At 44.1% G+C, this 14,936-nt stretch overlaps 1 protein-coding gene across 1 annotated transcript; it reads left to right on the top strand.

The window, feature by feature from the left end:
* Nucleotides 1-280: 280 nt before the first annotated feature.
* Nucleotides 281-10,704, top strand: BNIP3 (BCL2 interacting protein 3). Its single transcript, XM_035138070.2, has 6 exons — nucleotides 281-675; nucleotides 4,544-4,721; nucleotides 5,622-5,706; nucleotides 6,134-6,240; nucleotides 6,344-6,493; nucleotides 8,840-10,704. Exons 1-6 carry the CDS (start codon nucleotides 630-632, stop codon nucleotides 8,892-8,894), a joined length of 621 nt encoding a protein of 206 aa, XP_034993961.1. The 5' UTR covers nucleotides 281-629; the 3' UTR covers nucleotides 8,895-10,704.
* Nucleotides 10,705-14,936: the final 4,232 nt, after the last annotated feature.

Raw genomic sequence — 14,936 nt, 5'->3', positions numbered from 1 at the left:
CTCACCCAATCAAAGAGAAGCTCAGCCACGCTCAGCGACCAATACGGGATCGGTTACCTTCTGCCACCCACTCCAGCCAATCCGGAGCGTGCAATGCAGTTGATGGTCCGGTGGGCAGGGTCTCTTCGTGGGTTTAAATCCTGTGTTAAAGTGCTCCCGATAATATTAATAACAACAATTCCATTGCGCGAGCATAGCAGGCCTGTTGGGGGAGAAACAGCTGAGCCGCCTTGCTGGGGAACATCGCAAAATACTGCGATCATTTCAAGGGTTGATATTTACATACCTCCCGATTCCACGCTTGCTCTCTTTGCGCTTCTTCCCCTGCTCGCTTCTTGCAGCCAGCTGACTGCAAACATCGCCAGCCGGAGGAGGAGGAGGCGTGGCGAAGATCTGGCCTGCCAGCCAATCCGGGCCGCTCGTTTCCCCTCGACGTCACCATCCCTCGAACCTGCAGCAGCAACAATAACAATAACAGACGGGATCTCTCCCTCCCTGGGGTCGATCAGCTGGGTGTGCGCGGCTGGCTCCCGAAACAGGCAGCAGCTGCTACTGTCAGCGGCGTCAGCGGGAAGAGAGCAGCCGAGAGAGAGAGACTCCAAAATAGACGCGCTTCTTTCCTAGGAGCCATGTCGTCGAGCGAGGGGCTGGGGGTGCAAGAAGAGAACTTGCAGGGTAAGGGATCGGCCTCCTAAGTTGTAATGAAATCAGTATGATCATTAAGGTCCCCCTTTACCATTGGGCCTCTGCTGGGAGAAGTCTTGCTCGGGGGGGGGGGGCTTTTCTTCTTCTCCTTGGCTGATCAGAGGCAGAGATATTGGGGATTCCTGATCGCCTGGTTTCTGAACCCCAGAGATTTCCCCAAGTCACTCTTTTTCTTTTCTCCCCTTTCCCTAACGGTGGTTGCGATTCTGAAATTCGTGGAGGGGGTGGCACTGGTAGGAGAAGCTGAGAGATGGGATGACGAAATGCCAGGGTGAAAGCTTGCCCCCGTTTCCTGGCCAAGGCCCTCTCGGTATGGTGGGGCTGTCGATAACTTGACTTCTCTCTAAGATTTGGAAATATGCTGCTGCTGCTTCTCCTTCAACTCGCACCGGCCGTGTAATGCTCCTGGCAAGCTGAAGTGCCAACCAGGAGGGCAAGTGTTGTTCAGACAGAGGGCTGTGTAGCTCGAGGCCTTCGAAGTGCAGAACGGGCAGATCCAGGGCACTTATTATTATTATTATTATTATTATTATTATTATTATTATTATTATTGTTGTTGTTGTTGTTGTTGTTGCGAGAGTCATCCCTGCTCTCTCCCATCTGTGCTCATGACACCTTTGCCTGCATGACTCATAGGCCCCTTACTCAGAACTTTGTGCAACGTTTGTGGCTGTAAATAATTGGCCTTTGGAAATTATTGACATACGGCACTTGTTCAAGGAGCTGCAGTCCTGGGTTTTATTACCAACATACAATGAGAAGGTAGATTGCAACACGAAAGGGAATTTCCCCATTGACCTCAGTGGGATGTAGATTGTGCCAGTAATTGGATCATTAAGTAATAATAACAGTACCAGGGTGTATTGCTAAATGTGAAGTCCGTTGCAAAGCGGATGTGCAGGTATTGATTTATATTATTCTTGTTATTGCCCTGTTTAGGGATGTTTTTAATATTAGATTAATTGTATTTTAATCTTTTGTTGGAAACCGCCCAGAGTGGCTGGGGAAACCCAGCCAGATGGGTGGGGTATCAAATAATAATAATAATAATAATAATAATATGTCAACTTTCAACTGAGTCTTAAGTGATTTTAGCTACTCATCACCTGATTCTTCCGAAGCATGTGATTTCATGTATGTGCAGTTAACATGCAGAGTTAAATGTACTGAGGACTGTGATACACAAAATGTATATGAGCTCCCTGGATGTAGCGCTGCAAAAATAATTATGTAGGAAGCAAAAATCTTCCAGTCTGTACTGCTGTGATCTTAATACATTCAGTCTGCCCTACCTACGCTGTAGTGACTAGAGCTGGTGCATATTCTCCATCCTCCTTAAAAAAAAAAAAAAAAAGCTTAAGGGAAGTGAAATCAAACAAGCAGCTATAAATGTTAAACTTGCACAGTATGTGAAACATCCCATTGCACCATTGACCATACTTTTAGATTTCTTTATTTTATTTTATTTGCTTGTCTGGTATTTTGAATGTATAGGGTACACTGGCAGAATTCTTGCTAGGTTGTAGTTGTATTTTTCTGAAATACAAAACAAGGAGAAAGTAAGTTGTAGTTTGTAGTCTTTTTTTCAAACTCTACTTCAGCTTATTTCCCATGATCTGTGGAAGAACTTCTTCTGCAAGTTCCAGATTTTTCAGAAGCCTGCTCCATAGTTACTCATAGGAGACTTTTAGTATGGCTGCCCTCTTCTGTGAAATAGCATTCCTGTTGCTCTACGGCAGGCACCAACTACCGTATCTGCACTTTCCAAGCTGGAGAAATGAGTCTTTGCTGTGTCTGTTTTGTATGGTGTACGTTTTGTTTTAAATGTGTTTACTATTTGTGTGTGTTTGTTTAACTTTTTAAAGTTGTTTTTATTGCACATCACCTTGGGACTGTTGCATAGAAGGCAATTAATACATTAATGACGACAACAAAATCAAATCTGACTGCCACCTTGTGATTCTCTTAGAGTTCTGTTAGCTAGCTTCTCTTCCCCTCTTTCTGCGGCAGAAATTCAACTGGTGCAGCTCCCCCCCCCCACAGGATGGGATTCTGTTGCTTGGGAAAGCTTCAAGACGTAGCCTGCAGAAGCACAGGCTGGCAGCTGTCTATTTATGCCATGTGACTGAAAACTGTTGGTGCCTTTTATAACTTTTGTTTTGAAAGAGGGTATTTCACAATTCCTAGGGACTGTTTATTTTTCAAAGTGACCCGGAGGGACTTGTTTGTTCAGGGGATATTATGTAGTAGGTGGCATAATATATAATCTGTAGGCTATTTTTAGCTTCAGTCTGGCAACAGGGATGCCTGCGGTTGTTTGACATGTTGCTTGTGCTGGTTCTCCCCCTCCCCGTTTTTGCTTCCTTGCTTCTGTTTCAATACACAACAGCTTCTCCTGCTACTAAGCATCCTGGGGATTTTAGTCCCCAGAGGCAGGCCACAGACAAGGACAATGAACTGATTTGTAAGATGCTGCACCTGAAGTCGATTCCTTTGATTGTGCATAATAAAGACTTACTAAATCCGAATGGAAGGATTCAAAATGCTGTATAATTAGTCTCAGCCCACATATCCACATTTAATTTTTTAAAAGCTAGCATTTATGGTAGACATTGGAGACATGCAGTATTCAGATGCTGTTTCTTCCACAGAAAAAAAGTGGCAATTTCTCACACACCGTTCTTAAGCTATGGACACCCTTATTTCATTTGTGGTGCAAAGAAGTAGTTTTGCTCAATAAAGAACCATGAATACTTGTCTTGAACAGGCTGCTTTCCATCTAGATTGATTGTACATCCTGCCCTCCACAAGAGTGGGTGTGGTTACGTCCTACGGACTTGAAAACCTTCCCTTTGGTTAGATTAGCTATGCCTTTTCTGTCCTGCATATGCCTCAGGTGAAGAAGGTATATGACTGCCCACAACGTCCTTGGGCAGCGCCCTTCTCCATAGCTGGGGCCGCCTTCATCCATTTTCAAATGGACGCTCTGGTGGTTAATGCAAAATCAATTCAGCTTTAATTTTTGGAATGAAGTCAGTTTGTGGGAAAGTGCTTTTCAGGGGCATGAAATATGTAATAGGTCCATCTTGTGTGCCAGCTAGGTAGAGGGAACCCCCTCCCCCAATATCCTTGTGTGCATTGAATGTAGAATATAATGTTGTGTGCATGGAGCCTTATATTTGTTAATATCTAGCTGAATTAAAATTGTGCTTATCCTGGCACTGTGGCTGATGGAAAGACAACCCATTAATGTATAAAGCAGCCCAGGACTTGCAATGCTTAAGAAGGAAAACGGAGAGTTTGTTAATCCAGATTCCAAGCCAGGTATCACTACCATGTTTGGAATACTGAATGCATTTTTTTTTTTTTTTGCTACTAAGCATCCTACTCACACTTGCCTGAGGTGGATCATTTTCCCTCTTGGATGTCCTCTTCTACCCCTTCCAGGAAACAAAGTAAATCAAGATAGGTCAGAGGATTTGATAGCCAATTTCTGACTGGTTCATTTGACATCCCTAATCTGCACATACACAGCAGGGTCTTCTGTTGTAGGAACTAGGTGATCTATGAAAGGACCATCAAGTGTGGTGCTGGTGTTGAGACAGCATAGGGTCTCAACTCCTGTGCTCTGATGGTGACTGAAAGGGCTTCATCATTGCAGGAACCTATTAGAGCAGAGATTTATTATTAACAGGCAATACTCTGCTCATTTCCTGGAATGCAAGAAGAAGGCCATTAAGCCAGGCTTGGAACAGAATGCCGGCAAACGAAAGTGCTTGAAGGCTTCCTGATATGCAATTGTGTGGTTTTTGTTTTGTTTCTAAACCTATGCCGGCAGGTTCCTGGGTGGAGCTGCACTTTTCTAGCAACGGGAATGGTAATGGTGCCCAGCCAACAAGCCAGGAGCAAGGCCCAGCCTCAATTTCTATTCACAATGGCGACATGGAGAAAATCCTTCTAGATGCCCAGCATGAGTCTGGAAGAAGCAGCTCACGAGAGAGCTCCCATTGTGACAGGTACGACAAAAGAGATAGCACTTGCTCTTTTCAAAGGATTCACTCTCCTATTTATTTGCATGTACAGTCTTAAGAGGCTGGCAGATCTGTGAGATGATGCAAGTGGCCCTGATCCAATCAGTGTCTCTGGATAAGAGCTGAGGCCACTCCTATACCTTCCAAGTGTCCCCATTTTCCAGGGATAGTCTCAGAATTATGAAAGCCGTCCCAGCTTCTGGTTTGATCCTAGAATGTCTCTATTTATGGACTTGTGTAAGAGTAAAAGACTATTGGGAAATGATCCATAATGAATTGGAAAAAAATGTTTTAAAGTACTTTCCTAAAAACCCCAGAGTCCTTTCTGTTGGGGATAATTCAGACTGAAATTCCCAGGTGTCAAAAAAGGTTATTTATGCATGCTACTACTGCAGCCTGTGTTTTGTGAGCCCAGAAATGGAAAACAAGCTATTAGGGTACTGTTGATGTAGTGATGGTCACACTTGCCCATCATCTGATAGGAAATGCTTTGCGGGGGTGGGGGCACACAAAATGGGGGCTCAAGGAGGGTCAATTGGCAGGGAGTGAGAAATGAGGAATGTTGGAGGGTATGCACTCTCAGAACTTCATCATTCTTCTTCTCTGCTTATCTTGAGAGTATTTATTTCCTCCATTTTAATCTTCCAAGTAGCTCAGAAGGCATGGTTCTTCACAAAGGCCCACCCACCCACATGTTTTGTCCTCACAACAACCCTGTGAAGTTGGTTAGGTTGAGAGATGGTGGCTGGCTCCAAGTCACCCAGTGAGCTTAGTGGCTGAGTTGTGGCATCTGAATCTGAACTGCCTTGGTCCTGCAGCTAAAGCAACGAAATCTAGAAACCTTGTTCTATGTGGGTTAATGCCCTGTAACTTCTCTTTACCAAGTCCTCCTCGATCCCAGACGCCTCAGGACATTCACAGAGCTTCTGAAGTCGAGAGCCGTGGCAGCGGAGAAAAGAATAGCTCTCAGGTAAAGCTGAGCCTTTTCTGAAGATTGCCAGATGGCTGAGAGCCTTTTCCAAGCCAGCGAATGGTCTGGTGCGGGGATGGGGAACCTGTGGATGTGACCAAAGAAGCTGAATAGGTATATTCCCCCTCTCACTTTAGAAATAGCATCCAAACCAATTGATTACAGTGGTACCCCTGGATATGAATGGGATCCGTTCCGGAGCCCCGTACGCATCCAGAGCAGTACTTACCCTGAAGCGCTGAATCTGCGCATGCTCCACGCACGATTCTGCGCATGCGCGTGACGTCATTTAGTGCCTGCGCGAATCGCTGAACCTGGAGGTAACCCATTCCGTTACTTCCGGCTTCGGCACGTACGTATCCCGTGTCGTACACAACCCGAAACATACGTAACTAGAGCTATGACTGTATATCTCTCCTTATTTTAGTCTGAGGAAGATTTTCAGGAAAGAAGGAAAGAAGTTGAACAGCTTTTGAAGAGAAATTCTGACTGGATGTGGGACTGGTCCAGCAGGCCTGAAAACATTCCACCCAAGTAAGTGTGACAGAAGATGCCTTCATTCCCGCTGGTATGTACAGAATATGGCGACAGACATTTACAGATTGGATTCTTTCTCTCTTTTCTCGTCACAAACTAGGGAATTTCTGTTTAAACACCCCAAGCGCACTGCTACCCTCAGCATGAGAAACACAAGCGTGATGAAGAAAGGAGGCATCTTCTCTGCGGAATTTTTGAAGGTTTTTCTGCCATCTCTGTTGCTTTCTCATCTGCTTGCCATTGGATTAGGGTAAGGAGTCCTTCAGTCAATTCAATGTGGGGATTGTAGGGGACCAGAAGTCTAGTGTGCTTCTCCCGGAAACATAAGCAACTTCTGTGTTGACTAATTTACACGAAAGGAGAGTAACACAGAAAGACAGTGCTCATTTTTTTTAAGGCACAGAGATGATTTTATAGTGGAAAAACTAGGCTCTTGATTTTACGCTTTGGCCCACTTCCAAATGTTTTGATGCACAGCCAGGATGGGGAACCTGATTTTGCTGGACTACAAATCCCATCACTGACCATGCTGGCTGGGTCTGTTGGAGTCCAACATCTGGAGAATAGGCTCCCCATTCCTGATCTACAAGATAACTTGCAGTGAAAACTCCACCAAAATGTAATTTACCCATCACAATCAAATATAGTTACATGGACTGAATCTGCATTCAGGGAATCATTCAAGAAGCCTTTGGGGTGATAAATGTGCAGAAATGTAATTGCTGCTGAGTGAATGGCAGCAATGGAATGACATTTCCTTCATCCCAGATTGGCTCCGAGGAGTCTTAGACATGACAGGTTGCAACTATGACATTTTATCACAGCTAAAAAACATGAAATCTGACTTTGTAGTAGCTTTGCCTGATCCTTGAAGTGGACCGGATTTCACACACACACACACACACACACACACACACACACACACACACACCAAGTTTGTTTTTTCAGTGCCTCGGTATTTTGCATTTTGTCATCTAATGCGAATGGCATAGAGATGTGTGCAAGGTATTGAGTGATGTCCAGCGCTGTGCATCTGGAGTTCCACTCATGCATCAAAACTTCCCCAATCCCCTGGAGCAGATTTTGAGGGTGCCGGGTGGAAGGGAGGCCAACAAGAGGAGGAAGTTCTGTTCCATAAGCAGAAATCTGCTATATGAGTAGGCGCAGCTCCATTGGATGCAATCCGTTGGAAGCAGACATCCAATGGAGGCTATTTCAGCCTTGCAAGTAATAATGACAATAATAATAAATAATAATAATTTATTATTGGCCAAGTACACTTTCCAACATACTTGGAATTTGTTTCGGCTACATTGCAATGTAAACATACACACACTGTTCCACTCACAATACAAATAAGCAAAGAAACCCACCCATGATTGACCTCCCTTTCAGCTACACATCTACAAATTTAACAATTTAATGGCACAAGGGGAAAAACTGTTCCTGTGCCTGGGCGATTTTGTATATGAAGACCTGTAGCGACGTCCAGATGGGAGTAAATCTAGCAGATGATGACCGAGATGTAAAGGACCTGCTGCAATTCTCTCTGCTCTCTTCTTAACTCTGGTGATAATCAGTTCACAACTATTACTTGCTCACATGGATGTGGCCCAGATGGAGCCAAGTTTTCCAAGCTTACAAAAGGCTTCCTTGTAACTGCCTAGAAAAATGATAAGGCTCCCAGCATCAGGAAGTGTGTGAGGAAAATGTGCTTCCAGCCCCCTATCCCACAGGGTTCAGCAGGCCCCTCTAACCCTCTGGGTGTGTTAGGATGGGAAGCTTTTCTTCGGTTAACCAAGGGGTTGTCAACTTTGTCCCTACCGCACACTAGTGGGCCTTTCCGGATTCTAGGTGGGCAGTAGGGGGTTCTACGGCACAAGCTGAATCCTCCTTCCATCAAGCACTGGTGGGCGGTAAGGAAATTTTACCATCAAGAAAGATGCATTAGTGCAGGGGTCGGCAAGGCTTACTGGGCATGGGCCGGATCACTCCCGCGGAGATCCTCTGTGGGCGGGCCGGTGCAGCGCGATGCCGGAAATCGCGTCTGTGCATGTCTGCGGTGCCGGAAATTGCTTCTGCACATGCCCAGGTGCCAAAAATTGTGCCTGCGCAGAAGCGATTTCCGGCATCTGGGCATGCGCAGAAGCGATTTCCGGCATCTGGGCATGCGCAGAAACAATTTCCGGCGCCGCGGACATGCGCAGACGTGATTTCCAGCATCTGGGCATGTGCAGAAGCGATTTCTGGAGCTGCAGAAGAGAGTCCCCGTGCCAGGCTGCGCCAGTTTAGTGAAGCGCACGAGGACTTGCCAAGTGGGCCTTAGGTTGCCAACCTCTGCATTAGTGGACGGTAGGTATAAAAAGGTTGACTACCCCTGGGTTAACCTATCCCAACCAATTCTTCCTCGGTGTAGGTAACCAGCTGCTTACAAGGTTGGATCCTTTGTGGTATCAGGTATATTTACCTACTAGATTCCCACTAATTTTATAGCATAGTGAGTAGTCAAAGCAAGAGGAAAAGGGGGTTCCCTACCATCTGACTCCCTTTCAAAACTAAGCAGAGCAGTTACTGGCTGTCTTTTTGTTGGTCTCAGGATTTATATTGGAAGACGGTTGACAAGTACAGCTTACAGCAGCAGTTCGTTGTAAGATGGGAACAAATCTTCATCTCCTACAAAAACCACGACTACATTCATCCTGACATGCAAAATGGTGAAAGAAAAGCAACTCCTGTGCGTGCAGAAGTGACACAGCTATGTATGTTTTGGTCCCTAAATGTTGTGTGCTCTTGGGGCTTTTCTAATTGTAGAGGGAAAGATTGAAAACCAACACCCAACAACTCCTTTGTAAGCTAGCCTCTTGTTGCTCAAGTCATCAAAGCATATTTTTGACAGAGGTCTTTAACTGAACTGTATGTTTGTGAACAAAATGTCTATATTGAACATTATGTAGCAAGGGATTAAACGGTTTGTCTTGTTTCACTTTTGTAAAAATGAAATTGGTTTGGATTGTTGTTGGTACGACTTGATTGCATAGCAGAGTATTTGGTCAAGAGCATTATGGCCTTACATTTCTAAAGGCTGGAGTAAACAATGGTTTCAAATACAAAACTCCAGTTGTTTGTGATTTTACCAGTTAAATAAGTTTTGAATATCATTGCAGCCTTATTGAAAACCAGCAAGGAATGTTGTTTTTGCAGGAACTTCTTGTGAGTTAAATAGATGCTTGTGTATGGTACTACAATATTTACAATGATCAACCAATGCATTTTGGTAGTCAAGCACTTCCAAAGATGAGTATATTTTCCAATACTCTGTTGATACTGCCTAGAATAGCATTAGCCTATTTTCTTGCTGCATCACTGTTAAGCTTAGGGTTTACTAATATCCCTAGATCCTTTTCACATGCAAGCCAGATGTTCCCCATCTTATATTTGTGCAGCTGGCTATTCTTACATTTGTCCTTATTGAAATTAATTTTGTTTGTTTGGGCCCATTTCTCCGATCTGTTAAGGTCATCTTGAATCCCAATTCTGTTCTCTGCAGCATTGACAACTCCCAGTTTGGTGTCATTCTCTTGTGTAAGTAGTCTAAAATACCTTGATAAAATGAATGAGGTGAGCCATTGGTGTGCCTTTGTTTCACCAGTCACCAAATTGCTTCATATGGAAAGATGACTCTAAGCCATTTTACTATTAATAGCTGGGTATTCTAACTGATATTTGCTTTATTGCTTGCAAGGAATGCGCCCATCAGTGGAAAAAGCAGCCACACAAGTTCAAAAGCATATAGACGTGTGAAGCTCTCTCTTGCTAGAGTGAATATACAAAACTGCGTCCTTAGGAACGCCATAAATTTTCTTTCTGTGTCTGAACGCATGGCTTAAAGTACATCCATCGATTTTGTTCAGTTACCCATTTGGACTTCTTATAGTAATTTATACATTTGAATCGGGATGAATGGAATATTTGCAAATAAAAAATCAGGGGTGGAGTTAATACATGGTAGGGGGACAATGCTGTTCATTTCTGGGCTTTAGTAAAGTCATTAAAGACCATTACTTTCCTGTTTTGCAAATCTGAGTAGATAAGGCACATTAAAGAAGAAATCCACCAACTTTTTAAACTGGACGTTGTACGTAAAATGAAGTGGTTTCTTTGTTTTGATTTAGCAAAAGGAGATAGGCAGTAAAGGGATTCTTGATTGAAGCTGCCTGTTGCCATTGTGCAGTTAACCCGTTTATGTACTGCATACGAACCTCATTCATTTAGTGGGAGTTTGTGCAACTATCGTGCTAGAATAGTACTGTTTTGGCTTTCACATCATGAATGGAAAACATCTGGAACTTCATCTTCTGGCAACTCACAAAGTCGAAAAGCTGTGAAATACTCCACTGAATGTATATTACAAGTTTATTGCTACTACTGTATACAAAAACAATAAAGCAAGTAAATATTTCACTGCTTTTGAATTATGTGTCATCAGTAGTCAAGATGTGTGAAATGAGGAAGAGGTGCTGCTAAGGATGTTCAGTTGTCAAACGTTTCAAAAATAAAATCCAAAGGCTAGGCAGACTTGCTAGCAGAGAAGCAGAGAAAGAGTGCAATATTGCCATGGGCTTCATCCCTCCTTACCATTGGCATGTGGCCTAGAGAAAAACTCCCCCATCCCTGCTGTGGAAGTTAGGCACTTCTGTGCAGTCGTCACTAGCACGTAATATAGCTACAGTGAGGGGGGAAAGTATTTGATCCCCTGCTAAATTGGCCCGTTTGCCCTCTGATGAAATGTTGTTGTTGTAGTTATTTAGTCGTTTAGTCATGTCCGACTCTTCGTGACCCCCCAGAGCATGAAGAAATGACCAGTCCATAATTTTAATGGTAGGTTTATTGTAGCTGTGAGAGACAGAATAACAACAGGGGAAAAAAAACCAGAAACCCAGAAGATAAAAGCCAGAGATTGGTGTGCATTCTAATGAGTGAAATAAGTATTTGATCCCTTTGCAAAAGATGACTTAGTACTTGTTGGCAAAACCCTTGTTGGCAATTACAAAGGTCAGACGTTTCTTGTAGGTGGCTACCAGGTCTGCACATATCTCAGGCGGTATTTTGTCCCACTCATCTTTGCAGATCCTCTCCAAGTCAGTAAGATTTCGAGGCTGATGTGAAAACTACTCGAACCTTCAGCTCCATCCACAGATTTTCGATGGGATTAAGGTCTGGAGACTGGTTAGGCCACTCCAGGACCTTAATGTGCTTCTTCTTGAGCCACTCTTTTGTTGCCTTGGCCATGTGTTTTGGGTCATTGTCATGCTGAAATACCCATCCTTGACCCATTTTCAATGCCTTGGCTGAGGGAAGGAGGTGCTCACCCAAGATTTGATGATATATGGTTCCATCCATCGTCCCTTCGATGCGGTGAAGGTGCCGTCCCCTTAGCAAAAAAACACCCTGAAAGCATATTATGTCTCCCTCCATGTTTGACAGTGGGGATGGTGTTCTTGGGGTCGTAGGCAGCATTCCTCCTCCTCCAAACACGGCAAGTTGAGTTGATGCCAAAGAGCTCGATTTTGGTCTTATCTGACCACAACACTTTCACCCAGTTCTCTGGGTCATTCAGATGTGCATTGGCAAACTGCAGACAGGCCTGTACATGTGCTGTCTTGAGCAAGGGGACCTTGCGGACTTTGCACGATCTCAGTCCTTCACGGCGCAGTGTGTCACCAACTGTTTTCATGACGACTATGGTCCCAGCTGCCCTGATATCATCGACAAGTTTCCCCTGTGTAGTTCTGGGCTACTTCTCCTGATCATTGCAAATCCACGAGGTGAGATCTTGCATGGAGCCCCAGTCCAAGGGAGGTTGACAGTGTTTCTTCCATTTGCGAATTATTGCACCAACTGTTGTCACCTTCTCACCAAGCTGCTTGGCAATAGTCTTGTAGCCCAGTCCAGCCTTGTGGAGGTCTACAATCTTGTCCCTGACATCCTTGGACAGTTCTTTGGTCTTGGTCATGGTGGCTACTTTGGAATTTGCTGGATTGCTTCTGTCGACAGGTGTTTGTAACAGGCACTGTAAGGAGCTGGGATTACAGGTAAGATCTCTCCCTTACAGCAGGTGCTTCTAATCTCAGTTCGTTACACACAGTGAAGATACCAGGTAGCCTGACATCTGGCTGGTTGATTGGGGATCAAATACTTATTTCACTCATTATAATGCCCATCAATCTCGTGGGTTTCTGGGGGTATTCCTGTTGTTATTCTGTCTCTCACAGCTATAATAAACCTACCATTAAAATTATGGACTGGCCATTTCTTCGTCAGAGGGCAAACGGGCAAATTTAGCAGGGGATCAAATACTTCCCCCCCCTCACTGTATCTAAAGGCAGAATAATATTTGTAGAATAAAATCTGGGAACCAAATGCCTTTCTATAGAAAAAAGTTCTCAGAACTCTAGCATTTAAAAACGAGAAAGCCGTATATTGAATTTTATTCACCCACAGAGCATCTTTTACAAGCCCTGTGTGTCAACATGTCAGAAGTCTAGGGAGACCAAGAACTCTATTATTTTGTGTGAATGTGTGAAGTTGGGGTGAAATATGGGGGCATGATTTTATGCCAATTTCCTGCAGCTTAACTGTGGAGGAACCAAACTGCTAGCCGATCAAGCGAGGCCAACCGTGCCGCATGAAAGGGGGTGGGTTTTAAGCCCACCCTTCTGTCTGTTCAACCCATAACAGTGGTAAGGAAAGTATTCCAGACCCACCCCAAATGGAACCATACTGAGTTTACAGGCCACAGAAGGCAAATCGCTTTTCAATGGTGCCCAAGGGTACTCGCCAAACCCTAATCTGTAGAAGTCCTACACGTACCCGCCACAGAAAAGGACAAGCCTCTGCTTAGTACCTCTTCTCCCACCTGCAGCAAATTACGTTGCCCAGAGCACACTGCAGATAACGTAGGAAGAAATTGTTACTCATATTGGATAGGTGAGCCCATTCAGCCATGAAGTTCCATCTTAACATACTGGTGAATAGTATCATGCAGGACTGCAACCAGGGCTTGCCAGGCTTCCCTACTTATTTTCTGACATGCCCAATTAAGGTAGCTGGGGGTCACCATAATCCTGACAAACCCACCTTGGGGGAGTTTCAGCCCACACAATCAAGGCCCTGGGCCACCGATGTTATAGGACCCAGAATTCCAAATGGGCTTGAACATTGACCTAAGCAACTGCAAAATAGTTTCCACCCAGGTAAATGACCGAAATATGAGAGTGCTGCCCCAGCACAGGGTTGAACAATGCTGGCAAAATGCACTTTCTTTGTATACCATGCCTACCCAACCCACTGCACACATGTACTTTCGCCAAGCCCAAACTAGATTCCATAACAGCTTGCAACACCCTGTGATTGGCCCAGAAAACACCAAACTGTGACCACAAATGAGTACCAGTACCCTCCAAGCACCTATCAAAACATAAGCAAGGAAGTGAACAAGCGCACTTCTGCGAAACAGCATTAGCCAGGGCCCATTGTAAGGATCCAAATGCCCCCGTTTTCCAGTGACCCATCATCACTTCCCAAACCCAAAATGGTAGATGCCGAAACGGAGCCGATTTGAAAGGAATGTGTGCCCGACTGTCAGCAGGCCTCTCACCCTGAATGCAGCCAGCTGTAGTCATAAATTGGGAGCCAAAGTTCAGGCTCCTTCCTGGCCCAGTTCAAATTGGGATCCATAGCTGCCTGCATCCTAAAGGACTCTTCATAAGCTAGCCAGCCAGAATCTGCATATTCATGGTAAGATCTGAATGGGATTAACCAGATGTTTCAAAAGGGGGGGAGCCCTGGGGGGGGGGAGCCCTGACAATATGCCTGAGTTTATATTCTCTGAAATTATACCATAACTCAAAGTCAAATAGTACAGCATTGCCTATGCATTAAAGCTCTCACAGACCTAAAAATTAAGAGTCAAAAAGTTGAATGCAGTATTACTAAGTTGATTCTACTGGGAAAGCTAAATGTTCCTACATTTCACCACAACTGCTTTATCATTCAAATGGGAGGATGTTACAGAAAAGATGAAAAAGCTGAACACGACTATCTTCATTGTGAATCAACAGTACTTTTCAAGGTGCTGTAAAAACATAAGCACACATTTTAATAATACGAAGCAATCCAAATACATGCAAGACTGATAGTATAATTGGGAGTCTAACTCCAATTTCAAGATGTTCAATATTGGGTATTAAATACCTTGCTCAGACTGGATAACACAGTGACTTGGATTCTCAGGTTTCTGTTCTGTGAATGAAAGAATCCCTTTCATTTACTGAGGAAAAAACTTAGGATCCAACCCATTTACATTAAATGGACAATTCAAAGCTATCCCTTATACCAAGAGAACTCTGATTTAGTCATAGCAAACTTCTTTAAGCATTTCATGTTTCTCAGCTACTTCAACTAAGAGCTTTGCAAAACAATTCACTGCTACGATTTAGTAGGGGAGTAAGAAGAGGACATGCAGACAGTCCAGCATTAAAAGCATTGAAAACATTTTTAAAAATTGAAATACGAAATCATAGCATCTTCCAGCATACACCTAAATGGGCCCAAAGCCCAAAGAATGCTATAGAAAACAGTAGACATGTCACATCTATGCAAAGCAGTGTGGTTGGTAGCCATCTGTCTTGGGA

This window comes from Zootoca vivipara, chromosome 5 (assembly GCF_963506605.1).
Source record: "Zootoca vivipara chromosome 5, rZooViv1.1, whole genome shotgun sequence".
Classification (NCBI taxonomy): domain Eukaryota; kingdom Metazoa; phylum Chordata; class Lepidosauria; order Squamata; family Lacertidae; genus Zootoca; species Zootoca vivipara.
The sequence above is the reverse complement of the archived record's forward strand: the minus strand, read 5'-3'. Positions and strand labels throughout refer to the sequence as shown.

Coding starts and splice junctions, on each gene's coding strand:
- BNIP3 (XM_035138070.2), top strand. CDS start 630: ATGTCGTCGAGCGAGGGGCTGGGGGTGCAAGAAGAGAACTTGCAGG. Junction 5,707..6,133: donor GAGAAAAGAATAGCTCTCAG/GTAAAGCTGAGC, acceptor TCCTTATTTTAG/TCTGAGGAAGATTTTCAGGA. Junction 6,241..6,343: donor CCTGAAAACATTCCACCCAA/GTAAGTGTGACA, acceptor GTCACAAACTAG/GGAATTTCTGTTTAAACACC.